This window comes from Pleurodeles waltl, chromosome 10, assembly GCF_031143425.1.
Source record: "Pleurodeles waltl isolate 20211129_DDA chromosome 10, aPleWal1.hap1.20221129, whole genome shotgun sequence".
Taxonomy (NCBI): Eukaryota; Metazoa; Chordata; class Amphibia; order Caudata; family Salamandridae; genus Pleurodeles; species Pleurodeles waltl.
The window spans coordinates 790,561,197-790,577,103 of NC_090449.1; the positions used below are offsets into that span (position 1 = coordinate 790,561,197).

Sequence of the window (15,907 nt, forward strand, 5' to 3'; positions counted from 1 at the left end):
TTTCCCATCTGCTGGCCAGCGGGAAACTCAGAATAGGGGCCTTTTCTGCCCGCCAAACTCGGAATGAGGGCCTGAGTGTTACAGGCCATCCGGTTATGTTGTTACAGGTTTGTATACCAAGCCCCTTGTGAGTGGTATCAAAGATTAGTTGCAGAGATTTTTGGGGTCATAAGGTACGGGTTTCAGTTAAACTCCCAGGTGAAGTATTTTCCATGCAAATTCCTTAACAATATGTGCAAGGAGTAAGTTTGGAGGCATGCGGCCTTGTTGCCACGTCAGCCCCCGCACCGGACATTCAGCCACCTGCACTGCGCCTATAGCAGACACACAGCAGTAGCGTCAAGTGGCAGAATGTTGCAGACTGCGATACAATGAGATAAGGGCATCAAGGGACACACCCTGTAAAAAAGATACCTAAACAAGTATTTGCAATGCAATGAGTCTCGCATTTGCTCGAGTTAGAGCTATTAGCATTGTAAATTCCTGGCTGGACTTTTCTTGTTTTTCTTGCCACATAAATTGAAAATTAAAAGTAAAACAGCTGACACGAGCGAGCTGATTCAAAGCGCCATGGCCACCATGAGTATGGGCAGGAAGGAGAGACAGAAAAGAAAAATAATTTTGCCCGTAGTCAAACATATTGGTAATCATGCAATTATCCATGTAGCAGGGGCCATCTGCAAGGCGGTAACCAAACCGCCCCAAGGAGGGACAAACGTAAAGCATTTACCAATGAGGATTAAGGATTTTCGGAAGGCAAGCCCACAAACAAGTGAAAGTGATGGGCGTGCAGTGGGTTTAATTAAAAGACCACAATACTTACAACATGTCACAGCGCTTGCGCGCTCGACCTAAAATGTGAACCACAGAAGCCAGTCTTCATATTAGGTCAGTGGACATTAATAGAAACAAAAGAAGCCGCTTTTCGAAAGGGGGTAAGGAAGAGTACCAAAAACACCGGTTAGCCGGCAGATGGGGAGGGAATCATTTGGAATAAAAACAGAAGAATCTCCATGGGACAAATATCAGCAAATGGCGTGTGTCAGTGTGAGGCCTGAGGGAAAATGACTACAAATCAAGGGTGAATGTCACCTGGAATGGCTTTACTGCTCGTTCATATCTAGAATTACTTTAAAAATAGAGCTGCAGCCCCATCAGTCAATTGCACTACATACTCGAAGAGATAGCTACAAATTCAGCTAGAGGTTAATAATGTTAGTGGACTGTGCAAATACAAGTGTTTTCTGTAAACAACTAATATACATTCCAGCAGTTTCTTATTTAATATGGAGGCATTCTCTACTTAGCGGTAGTGCATACCAAACTTTGATAGTAGACAAGATAAACAGTGTCAAGTTTCTCGTGAATTAATGGTGAATCATGGCTTAGGAAATGTAGTGGCATAACTACATCTAACTAAACACCTGGCTGTTTGTATTGTGCTAAGTTGTGAACAATAATTATTAACTTCAATTATACAATGAACTTGGTCATCATTGCACATATTAAGAGTAATCATAATCCCCCAGTATTAAAATATGAGATTGATGATGCGCTCCCTTTGAGATCTGATTTATCGGTTTAGCCAGTGATTTGTCTAGTATTTACACTGCAGTCTTCTACAAACAAATGACCTCTCTAGAGATGTTGAGTTTTTTAAGGTGTCCAGCAATATCTTTTTTGCAACCCTACATAAATTATCAATCCACTACATTTTGGGTGTGACATTGAGAATGGAAGAGGGGCAAGGTAAAGCTTTACTGTTTTTTTCAGCAATTATTCAAAAGCTCGAATTTTAAATGTTACCATACTGCAGGCTGACTAATCAAATAAATCAAACAGGGCATCATCAGATAAACTACTCAACTAGCATTCATTAAGGAACCTATACGTTACTACATAAACCGTCTTCAATGCTTTATTTAATCCTAGGAAGCAAGCATGTGAAAGGTGAACCTGGAATGCCATGAAAGGCCATATCCAAAGGACAAAGCTGATGAAAATGTTTAACCTTTTTTGGAAACGATTTGAATGACCGGATAGAGATTTATCAAGCAATCTTCTTTCTGAATGATTCCAATTTCCAAACAGGTAAATTGCTGCACAGTAACTCACTCTTGAACGGTCACATCACTAACACTATGAGCATCGCACAACAGGAACCTAGGTCCTAGGTATCCCATTTGATATGGATTTCCCAGATGTATGGGTATCTCATTAAACTAAGATTAATAATGCAATTCTGGAACATGTTATTGTTCTCAATAATGTACTAAAGCAATGGGACTGACACAAAAGTTTAATGTCAGAATGTTGTTTTGTTCTTAAATGTTCCTAAAGAATTTTACTTTGGTTTAAAAAAAAGGGGGTGAGTAGAGTGAACAATACTTAAAGTTGCACATAGAGAAAAAACTAAGTTGTTTGAAAAAGTGTCAACCTTTCTGGCCTTCAGGGATCTAACACCCTGACTGTAACAAATTCTCAGTGTTACCCTGAAGGAGAATCCCCTTCTTGATATTTTGCTCCTCCTGCATGTTCATTTGTATGCTTTAGCAAGACCGGGTTGAAACTGGTGAATTGACAAACTTCACCTTACGTAGATATTGATATTGATTTAACTTCTACATCATATCACTTGGAACAGTTGTTGGTCAATATCACAATGATGATCCAAAGGAAGAACCTCAACGTATGCCACTATCATTACATCTCAAAAATGCAATTTAATGTATTGCACCTGTAGAGGCTTCCTGCTCATAATGTTATCCTATCTATGGATGACTGTGATCTCAGAACCAAGCCCCTAAAGTCCAAGCTTATATTTCAAGGCTTTCTATAACATGAAGCAGAAGCCCTGATGTTGCAGACCTATAAAGTTATTTTCTTATCTGCAAATTAATTTTGATTCAACATGCCCTTGTGTGGGGGTATTTTTAAATTCAGAAAATATTACAGTGGAAAGCCAAGCATGTTAAAGGTTTGCAATACTTAAGCAGTTATAACTGTAATCTATAGATACAGGTTCTGAAGATATACTACCCACTTCTTCTGTAGAGGGACTAAGCTCTATCTTGATTATAATGTTGGGGGTCACACAATATTCGTGAATGTATTTTTTTGCATCAGAACAATGCCATATCATATTTCACTGACAGAATTTCAATTGTGTTTGTTTATATGTATATATATATTTATGTATGTATATATTTATTTGAACTAGCTTTAGGTAGTACTACAGGAAGCAGAACTGTAATTAGATCTAGATGGAAGGAAGTGAAGCAGAACTACTCCATGCAATTGCAGATCTCCTACTGACCACTGAGGAAACATGGACAAACCATGGATAGACCAACACTTGGGTCAAGCATAGATGTTGGAGTTCCTGTCAATATGGATCTTGTCATAAGCATTTGACCATACAGAGATACTTTAAAACACCTTAATCTAACTTGAAGAGGGTAGGATTTTAGGCAACGGCTAAGTGGAACCATTGCTTTTTGAGCAACCATGTGGGTTTACAAGAAGGCGCTTCTTACCAACAAAATTATCCCAAATGTTCTCAATAGGCAGACCTTCCCTAATTTGTGGATTCATTATACTGAAAATTTATTCAACCTACTGTGGCCTTCTTCCTTAATTAACTTTCTATGACGAGAGCAGATAGCATAACTATTACATTGGGAAATCTTATAGTATCTTGAACTCAACAGTAAGATAACAATTAGTGCTAAAGAGGACCTCATACCAAGTTTATTTACCAATTTAATGAACTGTGGCTCCTGAAGATTACTTGCTGTCAGTGATAAATGTGAGTGTGAGAAATATCCTAACTTTGCTGAGGTCTGAATTGCTTCCACTAATGGCACAAAGACCAAGCAGATGAAGGGCTAATATGTCTGTACAGTGCCTACTCCCAAGAAACTGCTATGCATCTTGATGTTCCTCTTTGTACTAACCCTCAGAAGGAAATTCATTGAGCCTACGAATGTATCATAGGTAGAATAAGTACAGCCATTTTTGTGCACTTCCAAAATTTGGGTGATTTATATTTGTGTCTTAATGTTGATAAATTCATAATTTAATCGCATTGCTCCTTCTCTCACAAAAACGTAGATCTGGTCTAAGATCTGAAAGAGTCATGGTCCAGCTCATATGCTGATTGGTTGATAAATATGTATATTACTGATAATTGCAATGCTTTATTTTATTTGCAAAAACTCCTGAGCAGTACTTTAAAGTCTCAGAATGCTGTCAACATTGAGAACACGATTTGGAATGAACCAAATGTTGTGTTGTGGCAGAATGTTCTGCATCTAGGAAACGGAGTGGGATTATGTGATTGGATAAACTGTTGAAACTCACAGACACATTCTTTGAAATCTGTTTTATTTATTCCTGTACATTTGGAAAGTTATTCAGGAAGGCTTGCCTGTTTTTAGCGACCAGAGTCATCTGGATACTTTAAGAAGATCAGAAACCAGTTTAGGTCAGGTTGAAAGTCAGTGGTGGCTACTGCAATTCAAAAGTGGTGGGGCTGGGATGCCATAGAGGGGGTGTCGGGAGGGTATAAAAATAAAAATACTTGCCTGCCGCTGCTGTTCCCGCTCCCACTGTCAGCCGCTCCCTCTACTCTCAGCAGTCACCACAAAAGCAAAGGTTCCCAATCCAGACGCTGCTCTCATGCTATAACAAGCATGAGAGTTGTGTCGGGATTTGGCCTGAGTGGACTGGTCTGATGCTCCCTCAGGTACTGGGAGCCTGTGCCATTTCTCCAATCTGCCTGTGTAACACAGCTGGGTTGGAGAAATGTGGTTGCACATCTCCTGTGGGAGCCAGCATTGCTGTCACAAAGAGGGAGCTAAAGCAGCTCCCTCTCTGTGACAGCAGTGATTCCTCTGTTTCCCTGCCTGCTTCTCCACAGGCAGGGAAACAAGGAAACTTCGTTCACAGTGAGGGAGAGCTGTTTAGCAGCTCTCCCTCACTGCTGCAAACAGAGTATTTGCTGTAACTTGGTGGGAGCTGTCAAAGCTCCCACCAAGTCACTGCAAACAGCTATGTCCCGGGGGTGGGCACTCCGGGACAAAGCAGGAGCCGGCCCTGGGGGTGGTGGACCCCCGGGCCATCAGTGGCTCCTTGGGGGGTGGGGTGCGTGGTGCTCCTCAAACATCAGTAGCCCTGGGGAACGTGGTGGTCCCCAGGAGCCTGAAATGGACCCCCTATTTATTTTAAAATTTGTCCCAGGGAGGTGGCGGTCCAAGGGGCTGTGGGTGGGGTACATATGCTCCAGTGCATTACACTTTGTGAAGGCCCCTGGGGGGTGGCGGCCCCCGGGGCTGTGGGGGGGCAGGTGCCCATGTTAGATTTTGTCAAAGCTCCGGGGCGGTGGCGGTCTCCGGTGCCGAGGGGGACACTTCCATATTAGATTTTGTCAAAGCCCCGGGGAGATGGCGGTCCTTCGAGCTGTGGGGGTCAGATGCCCCCACCCCCACATTCTAAATTATAATGCCCCCGGGACCTGGCCCACCTGAGGGCTTCACTAAAAGAAGCGCAAGAGCCCGCACTTGTTTTTTTTTTTTTTAATGTTCGGCGGATCTTCTACTGCTCCTGCCGGAAAGTTTTAAATTTTTTTTTTTTACATGCTTTTTTTGCTCTGGGGTTGTCCCTACCATGGCCCCTTTCCTTCTTTGAAGCTGAGTCCCAAGATGGCTGCTCATAGTTCCTTATTGAAGTAATGGCAGCCAATCAGATTGCAGCAAGAGATCGGGAGGCTTCGCAGAGGCTTTGCATCCTTATAGTTACAAATTTGTTTTTTCGTTAATTACTAAAAAACTACTGAATGGATTTATACCAAATAAAAAAAAGGTTGCTTTCTGGGCCAAGAGCTACCTTTCTGCCAAATTTGGTGTAATTCCATCCAGCGGTTCAGGTACTAACGCTATTCAAACTCACCATGGAAAAATGAATAGGGAAAAAGCATTCTGGGACCCCACTTTTTTCTCGGCCACTGCTTGACGGATCACTCTGAACCTTTCCAGGCAGCAGCTCACGTGAGCATCACGTTTTTTCAGATAACTTTGTGCAGATTCATCAACCGGCGCCAGAGACATAAGTTCGTTAAAAAAAACGCTCTTTCTATAGAAACTAGGTTCTAACTATAAATAGCTGGTGGCGATGACCGTCTATATATATTACCTAGTGGCGACGACCTTCTATATATATTACCTAGTGGCAGTGGCCACTATATATATATATATATATATATATATATATATATATATATATATATATATATACACTCATATTCTACAGTAGGTTGCTTTAACAGGTTTCATCCTTGTGCTCTACACTTTGACCTTAGGCAATTAGCAGCGTCACTGGAATTACGAGATTCCTGTATACTGATTTTCTAAGTTTGCCACATAATCTGTATTCTGATGCATGAGTTGCAGAATTCAGCAAAACACTGTCCCTGGACGAAACAGATCCAAAGTTTAACAAAACAAAAAGTGCTAGAGTTGGTTCTGTGCATTTGCTGACCCTTTGCACAGGTAAACTGGTCAACTTTGAGTTGCTAATTGCTGTATTCAATTGACACAAATGAGTTGCAACTTTGCCCAGACAATATTATTATGTTGTTAAAATGGCAAGGTACCAAAATAATGCTGCTAAAAACAATGCTGCATAATTTAACTTTCCTTGACACATAATTTTGCCATCCCTGCAGTATAAATTGGTCCTCCGCTGATGAATAATTCCTGTGTCCCTGCCAATAAAAGACTGAAATGTCTAGGTTGCAAAGTTGACAATGCTTCTCCGGTGCTGAGACATCCAGCAACACACACACAGGTTCAGTATCCTCTACTAGTAAATATTAATTTTGGTCACCAGAGCAACACTGTTTTTGAACCACAGTACAGGCCGAGCTGACATCTTATGAACCGGTCTTGACTTTCCAAGTGAGACAAGCCCACCAAAAGTCTTCTAGCAACCTGCTCCGGGTTTCCTGTGTTGCCTCCACAGCACGTCATCTGTTTCCTGTCCTCTAGCCACAATGGCAAAAGCTTTGGAAAGCAACTTCCTGTGCACACTCTGCCTGTCCACCCCTCACTTGACAGCACAGTAGGAGTGATGTATATGACCCAGTCTACACTTCCTCACAGGATACAGCTCAGATACGGCAGACCTTGCCACAGCTGACCCTTTGCTAAGATGGGTGTAGAAGGCAGATAACAAGAAAATCTTCACTACAGTTTCTATCAGCTAATAGCTGGTTTGTCAAAGGTGCCTTGTCCTTGAAATAAAGATGTCTTTTTTTGTTTTTTTGTCCACTAGGCAGACCATGCATCCATGGAGCATTGAATGTATCATACCCTTACACATGTAGCCCCATTCTTCTGCCCCATGTTTCAGTCATAATCCTTATTTTGAGCAGCTGGTAATGTTTAATTTTTACACATGATGTGTTTGCCCCTGATGTCAACATTAAGGGGTGTGCACAAATTGTGTAGGATTATAATTTGTTGGCTGAAGAACCTCCATCACTCTTTGTTCACTCTTTGGAAAAAACGGTGTAGCGTCGTGGGTGTAGGAACCGTGGAGGAGGGCGGCACTTATAGCCCTGCCTGGCATTTAGGAGTTTAGCATAGGTGACAATATCCCTTCCAGATTTTAAAGTGCAATCTGAAGAGTAACCAGTGGCACACAAAACATGTCTCTGAACCTATGCTGCTCATCACCTAGGTCTCCGTGAAGGGTCTATGGCTTCTTTGCTTTGTTCATTTTTTAATCGTGGTCATTGTGAAGTGGAGCCTCTCATGAACCGTCCCTAGGTCCAGCGAGGTGAGCCAACAGATAAGGGAAGGCAGGGGCTGTCATTTTATGTTAATGTCACTGCTAACTCAACTGACTTGAGAAAAATAACGATTTAAAGAGAGGCTCGGAATCTGAAAGACCACAATTAATAATAAGAAAAAAGGAAGTGTTATCTGGGCCCCTGAAGTGTTTGCTCCTTATGTTACAGCTCTTCAAGAAGATGCCTGCAAACGTCTACGAAGTGTTGTATGATTTCATGCAGGCATTCTACCACTGTTTGATGTTCAATATCTGTGGAAACATTCCAAACAGAAAACACACATGCATGTATGTGTGTCCAGTGTCAGTTTGCTTTAGGATTTGATAAGTGTATTTATTGACTTCATATACAAACACTAATTGAATCGCTGAACAAAAAAGAACTGATGTTCCCTTGTAAACAGACGACAGAAGAAAGCAACTCTACACTCTATGAAGAGCAGGATATGCTAACTGTGTAACCCACGGTCCATCACTTTACTTCACCGTGTATGATTTTCCTTACCCATCCAGTTTGAGTGTGTTTCGTTTTTTTAAAAAAATACTGCCAATCAAGTTCACTCAAGTGACATAATAGTGTGTACTTCATTGCGAAACTGAAAAATGTTGAAAATACATGTTTTTCATTTTAAAATCCGTATCACATTTTTCTATGGCACCTGTTGCCTATTTTACACTTTTTGAGGGTTCGGTTCGTGCGTTGGCTCTCTGAGCCCGGCCAGATTCTCGGTGCGGCTCTCCCCAAGGCTTTCCGTGTCACCTCAAGAAATGTAGGGTCTCCCTCACCCTTCTGTTGCATGTTAGTCCCCATTCTGTGACCTTGGCTGCCAAAATTGCATATGGCAATATCATTAGCGTGAAGTAAGGGTTTACCCTTAGACGGTTCTTGCACCTGGTATTGCCTTCTACCTCGAAGAGGGTCCCAGTCAGCACCACAGCCCCTTGCCTACCTACACCGACCACCGGAGCACCCTTCAACGCCTGCCAAGCACGGGTGATGTCTTCTCCCCAATGGTGTGCGGCTGTCACCCGGTGCTGGCATTCCCGCCACCCACTCATTTGCTTTCGGTGGTAATTGTATGCAACGAAGATATGCATGGCCAACATTTAAGAAGGCTGCGGATCAATTAGCAGTCTTAAGTTTATCTGATTTTTATCAAAGGAGACAGAGCCGCGGGTCGATTGTCAGAGCTTGTGTCAAGTTGACCTTTTCAGAGACGTCGACGCTGCTGGTCCCCTGAGCGGCTTGTTGTCCCCTGTCAGCGCCTGAATGGCAGAAGTCTGTTCTGCTGAAGCACAAAGTATACACAGATGTCTATATTACATTCTCACAGTTGTGACAGCCGCTGCATGTTGTATCCATAAACTGTCCTTTAGCCCTGACACTTCCTCAATGATGATAAGCTAATTTATGCACCTAAATCTCCTTTGTGCAGAAATGAAAGCTAATTGAGTCATTACAAAGTAATTCTGGAAGGAATACCTTGGATAAATTGGCTGACTTTATAAATCCTTCTCAAGTGGGGTTTGTGCATTCTAAGTGGAGCTAAGTGTGGGGCAGGGAGGACATGAGGCTCAAACATGACAACTCTGAGATATAAAGAGACAGCTAAGGTGGGGACATGCAAGTCCACCCAGGGGTAATAGAGACTCCATTCATTGGTGAAAGTGTCTTTCAAACCTCAACTATCTCACCCAACCTGCCATTTAGGCCAAACTACAAACAACAGCCTTTCAACCATGCACTCCAAAGGATGCTCAGGAACCCGATACAGATTGTAGCGCTTGGTGACCTCACCAGGGTATGAAGCACTACATAAATAATGCATTCAGACCACGCAGTAAGCGCTTTAGGCCTTCCGAGGGCAACAGAAAGCTTTATAGAAATATCAATGCAATGGTGAATGGAAGACTCATGACAACACAGGGGGTTTGGTGTTCATACCTGGCGTGGTGCTGCTCACTGTATCTGGAATCTTCTTGGGTGGTGGAGGTTTAGTCTCAGGGACTGCGACTTTGCCTTCATCTTCTACAAACAAATAAACGGCAGTCAAATACCTCCAAGTCATGTTAAGACCTATTTTTTTCCCAACATAAAGAAAACAATAGCTCCTTGGTCAAGTATAGCACCCGCCCTACCAGAATATGCCATACTATAAAAATCAAAATATCAGAGCACTCCTGGGATGAGTTTAACAAACATTGTCAGTATGACAGAACATAAGACATATAACGTTTATACTTCATTTTAAATGAGTAATGTTTAACAAAGAAATCCGAGCTCAGTAACAAAGAAACAGAGAAATAAAGAGAGCAAAAAAAGGGAAAGAAAAAAGAAAGAAAGAAAGAAAGCGAGCAAAATGATTTTATGTCTACTAAAGATACAATATAAACGTGCAGGACTACCTTTACCAAAATGCAATGTGCAACTCACCAGAGTATTTAATGAAGGAATCAGGTGCCTCCAATTATTTGCTCAATCCAAGCATGTGGCCTGTGATCAAGGACATGATGTCTGAAACGCGTAAGGCCTGGGAAATGTAAAGAATTCTATGAAGGTGACTGGTTTTGCTGCCTTCCGAAATAAAATGCAGACTGCAACCTGTTGGAAGTGTGCTTTCGGTCCGGGGACAACTTTGTTTTGTGTTTATATATTATATAATATATATATATTTATATATATATGGTGGCTGCACCCCTACATTTATAAGTCTTGGAAAAATATGTGGATGAATCCATGGATTTTTCAGAGATTTAAAAAAATGCTTTATAGGTGTGGAGTGGTGCCTGGCGGACCCCTTGATCGAGGCCAGGGGCTCAGGGTGACGCTACCCTAGTCCATTTTCGTTTGAAAAATCTTTTTTCAGGTACTTAGCTGCCAACACTTCCTGGTAAAAGTGTTGGCAGACAATCAGATCTCAGCACAAGATCGGGAGGGTTTGCAAACCCTTTGTGTCCCTATACTTACAAATTAGATTTTAGTTTAATATCTCAGAAACTACTGAACGGATTTATACCAAATAACAAAAAGGGAGCTTTCTGGCCCAACAACTACCTTTCTGACAAATTTGGAATTCCGTCCAGCAGTTTGGGCTGTAGTCGTGTTCAAAAACTCTAAGGGATTCAACATGGGAAAACATGTTTTGGGATTGCCTCCCCTCCACCAACCTCCCCCCCTGCCTATTTTTATCGACCCTTGCTTCACGGTTTACCCTGAAACTTTCCAGACAGCAGCTGAAGAGAGACTCAAGTTTTTTGGGGAAAATTTTGTTAAGGTTCTTCAACAGGCACCAAAGATATAGGCAAGTCAAAAAATGTTTTTTCTAAAGGAACTAGGTCCTAACTATAGCTACCTAGTGGCGACTAGGTAAATATATATATATATATATATATATATATATATATATATATATATATATATAAAACACTCCACTTGTGGCGTTCCCTTTCGGCACCTGAACGTCAACGGTGCTATTCCTCATACGCACGCCATCGCGTATTATGTTACACACTTCTCTTCCATGGATATAGGAAAAAGGCAGCACTCCACCGCCACAACGAATTCAATCAAGTTTATTCACCTACAGGGACGCGTTTCGGCGTTACTGCCTTCATCGACCTGTGAGCCACCATTTTAGCTCGGTTTTTATACTCCAATTACAATGACCTCAATTAACATATATCATGCGAAAAACTGTTTTAGTCACAAATTTTCACCATACATTTCAATTAAACAGCAATTAAATACAATTAGAAAATATACAATGTAAAAATGCATTAGCTTGTCGAGTGTCAATTCTTCAGTGTTTATAAAATGTGTTAAACTAACCCTCGCCTATAATCCATGAATACAACTATGTCTATTCAGTCAATGATCCTTTTCAAATTCATTACCATTATGATTCAATAATAATATGCGTGCTGAATGATGATCTACATGAAATTCATTCCTTTATATACCCTTATTTTCTTAGTGTATATATGTATACATATATAGTGACAAAATATTCTCATCAATCCTTGTGAGTATGGATCTCTCTAAAATTACTTCATTAATATAAGTGAAAGTGCATCTCCTCACTACTATTCAATCCATTTGGCTCTTTAGTATCAAATGCCAATATGTATTTGGATTCTAATTTCCTTAAATGTTTTTCTCTGTCACCTCCCCGAACATCTTTTTTCACTCCATCTATCACGCTATACACTATTTCCTCTACTTTACCTCTGTGTACCTCATGTATGTGTCTAGCTACCGGGTAAGTCTCATCTCGATTTGAAATTGCCCTCAAATGTTGCAAAATTCTTAGATGTACCTGCAATTTTGTGCTGCCTACATACATTTTGGGACAGCTGCATTTTAGTATATACACCACATGGTCGCTTTTGCAATTGTATTTGCCTCTGATAGAGTGTATGATTTTACCTCCTACTTTAATAAAACTGATATTCTCTCCATTTTTACAGGCTTTGCATTTGAAGCATTTATAGAAGCCATCTTGGGGTTTGAGCCAATTAGTATTAGACGTTACCCTTCTCACATCACTCTTGACTAAAATGTCTTTCATGGATGTTCCTTTTCTGTATGTTATAACAGGTTTATTGCTTATTTGTTCCCCAATCACAGGATCACTCTTAAGCATGTGCCAATGCTTTTGTAGCAACTTTCTCATCTCCAAGTGTGCCATATTGAAAGTGGTTATAAACCTCGTTGTATTCTCTAACTTGTTCAATCTCTGTCCTGTTCTGTTACATGTCCTAGATGCTCCCCCGTCTTGTCTAGAAAATAGAAGCAAATCCCTGGTACATGATTTTACTTTTCTGACTGCCCTTTCTAATATGGGTTGAGAATATCCCCTATCATGTAATCTGTAAACCATTTCTCCTTGTACCTCTTTAAAATTTTGCTCTGTACTGCAAATTCTTTTGGCCCTTAGCAACTCACCGAATGGGATATTATCAATCAATGATTGTGGATGATAACTAGTGGCATGCAGAATACTATTGCCGGCTGTTGGCTTTCTATATAATGTTGTTTCTATTTTGTTATTGACAATCATTATTTTCACATCTAAAAATTCAATCTCATAATTATGGACTTTCCCAGTGAATCTTAGATTACAATCATTTATGTTGATCTCTTCCAAAAACTGTGTAGCAGTACTCATATCACCTTTCCAAATTATAAAAATATCGTCTATATACCTTAACCACAAAATTATGTTGTCATTCCATTTATCCATGGGGGAATTGTTAAGGACCAATTCTTCCCACCACCCCATGTAGAGGTTGGCGTAACTTGGGGCAAAACATGTGCCCATCGCGGTACCCCGTTGCTGTTCCAAAATCTCTTGATTGAAAAAAAACATATTATGTTCAAGGCACCATTGTATCATTTCAATTAACATTTTACTATGCTGGTAAAAATGGATTGGTCTTGCACGTAAAAAGTGTTCAATAGCCTTTACCCCTAGATTGTGTGGTATGCTTGTGTATAATGATACAACATCTAAACTTATCAGCAAAAATTCACTCTCCCATGTAATGTCGAAAATCCTCCTCAAAAAATCCGTACTATCCTTCAAATATGAAGCTAAATTCATTACTAGAGGTTGTAGAAAGGAATCTATATATTGGGACACATACTCAAAAAGACTCCCTCTGATAGATACTATCGGTCTACCTGGCGGCTTTAAGGCATCCTTGTGGATTTTTGGTATCAGGTAGAATACCGGGAGTTTAGGAAAATCAACCTTCAAAAATCTGTGTTCATGATCATTAATAAACCCCTCTTTTCTCCATTGCTCCAGTTTATTGTCAAAATTGACCTTAACTTCATCAACATGTTTCATATCAATCCTTCTGTAACATATTGCATCATTTAATTGCTTGTATGCTTCTTCCATGTAATCCTCTATAGACCATATCACAACATTCCCCCCTTTGTCAGAACTTCTAATTATGATCCATGGATTATTAGATAACTTCTTCAAGGTCTTATAATAAGTATTCTTGTTTCTACTGGTTTTGCTCATCATCTTCAACCTGAGAATTCAGTTCTTTAGTTACAGTATCCGAAAATTGATCAATCATGTCTCCACTTGGGGCTGGAACAGTTCTAGATTTTGATTTAAAACCTGATGCACCTTCTTTGTCTAATCTTATTCCCTCAGATTCCAGTCTTGCAACTAGTTGTTCCTCACCAATCTCCTCAATTGTGTTATCTTCCAATGACCATAACTGTCTCATTAAGTGTATATCTTCAATTAGTAGGTTACCCTTCCATTTGTCAATTTCATCCTGTTCAAATTCTGGTCTCTCACTAGGTCTCTTTGTCTTTCTTTTACTGATAGCATGCATCTTTGATAATTTTAATTTGCGTGTAAACAGAAACAAGTCAATACTTGCGAGAGGGCGAGAAAAAGACTCGCAGCAACAGACGGTATTGACCGATGATAAAACAATAATTAATTTAACAGATGTTATCTTAGAAGAAGAAGATGTTAAGAACTTATCCTTAGGTCTTTCTTTCTGCCAACCAGATGGGTTTAATTATGAGCAAAGCCGTATTGACTTGTTTCTGTTTACACGCAAATTAAAATTATCAAAGATGCATGCTATCAGTAAAAGAAAGACAAAGAGACCTAGTGAGAGACCAGAATTTGAACAGGATGAAATTGACAAATGGAAGGGTAACCTACTAATTGAAGATATACACTTAATGAGACAGTTATGGTCATTGGAAGATAACACAATTGAGGAGATTGGTGAGGAACAACTAGTTGCAAGACTGGAATCTGAGGGAATAAGATTAGACAAAGAAGGTGCATCAGGTTTTAAATCAAAATCTAGAACTGTTCCAGCCCCAAGTGGAGACATGATTGATCAATTTTCGGATACTGTAACTAAAGAACTGAAAGCTCTCAGGTTGAAGATGATGAGCAAAACCAGTAGAAACAAGAATACTTATTATAAGACCTTGAAGAAGTTATCTAATAATCCACGGATCATAATTAGAAGTTCTGACAAAGGGGGGAATGTTGTGATATGGTCTATAGAGGATTACATGGAAGAAGCATACAAGCAATTAAATGATGCAATATGTTACAGAAGGATTGATATGAAACATGTTGATGAAGTTAAGGTCAATTTTGACAATAAACTGGAGCAATGGAGAAAAGAGGGGTTTATTAATGATCATGAACACAGATTTTTGAAGGTTGATTTTCCTAAACTCCCGGTATTCTACCTGATACCAAAAATCCACAAGGATGCCTTAAAGCCGCCAGGTAGACCGATAGTATCTATCAGAGGGAGTCTTTTTGAGTATGTGTCCCAATATATAGATTCCTTTCTACAACCTCTAGTAATGAATTTAGCTTCATATTTGAAGGATAGTACAGATTTTTTGAGGAGGATTTTCGACATTACATGGGAGAGTGAATTTTTGCTGATAAGTTTAGATGTTGTATCATTATACACAAGCATACCACACAATCTAGGGGTAAAGGCTATTGAACACTTTTTACGTGCAAGACCAATCCATTTTTACCAGCATAGTAAAATGTTAATTGAAATGATACAATGGTGCCTTGAACATAATATGTTTTTTTTCAATCAAGAGATTTTTGAACAGCAACGGGGTACCGCGATGGGCACATGTTTTGCCCCAAGTTACGCCAACCTCTACATGGGGTGGTGGGAAGAATTGGTCCTTAACAATTCCCCCATGGATAAATGGAATGACAACATAATTTTGTGGTTAAGGTATATAGACGATATTTTTATAATTTGGAAAGGTGATATGAGTACTGCTACACAGTTTTTGGAAGAGATCAACATAAATGATTGTAATCTAAGATTCACTGGGAAAGTCCATAATTATGAGATTGAATTTTTAGATGTGAAAATAATGATTGTCAATAACAAAATAGAAACAACATTATATAGAAAGCCAACAGCCGGCAATAGTATTCTGCATGCCACTAGTTATCATCCACAATCATTGATTGATAATATCCCATTCGGTGAGTTGCTAAGGGCCAAAAGAATTTGC

At 40.0% G+C, this 15,907-nt stretch overlaps 1 protein-coding gene and 1 long non-coding RNA gene across 7 annotated transcripts in view; one reads left to right on the plus strand and one right to left on the minus strand.

Moving 5' to 3' along the window:
* Positions 1–15,907, minus strand: part of SKAP2 (src kinase associated phosphoprotein 2) — a 433,571-nt gene that overhangs the window by 115,027 nt on the left and 302,637 nt on the right. For all 3 annotated transcript variants that reach the window (XM_069211422.1, XM_069211421.1, XM_069211420.1), the window contains exon 10: positions 9,797–9,880. In XM_069211422.1, the coding sequence (XP_069067523.1) occupies positions 9,797–9,880 (84 nt within the window). The remainder of the gene's footprint in view (positions 1–9,796; positions 9,881–15,907) is intronic.
* Positions 1–15,907, plus strand: part of LOC138261877 (uncharacterized) — a 374,610-nt gene that overhangs the window by 98,138 nt on the left and 260,565 nt on the right. For all 4 annotated transcript variants that reach the window (XR_011199167.1, XR_011199165.1, XR_011199164.1 and 1 more), the window contains exon 3: positions 1,933–2,091. This is a non-coding gene — a long non-coding RNA (uncharacterized lncRNA). The remainder of the gene's footprint in view (positions 1–1,932; positions 2,092–15,907) is intronic.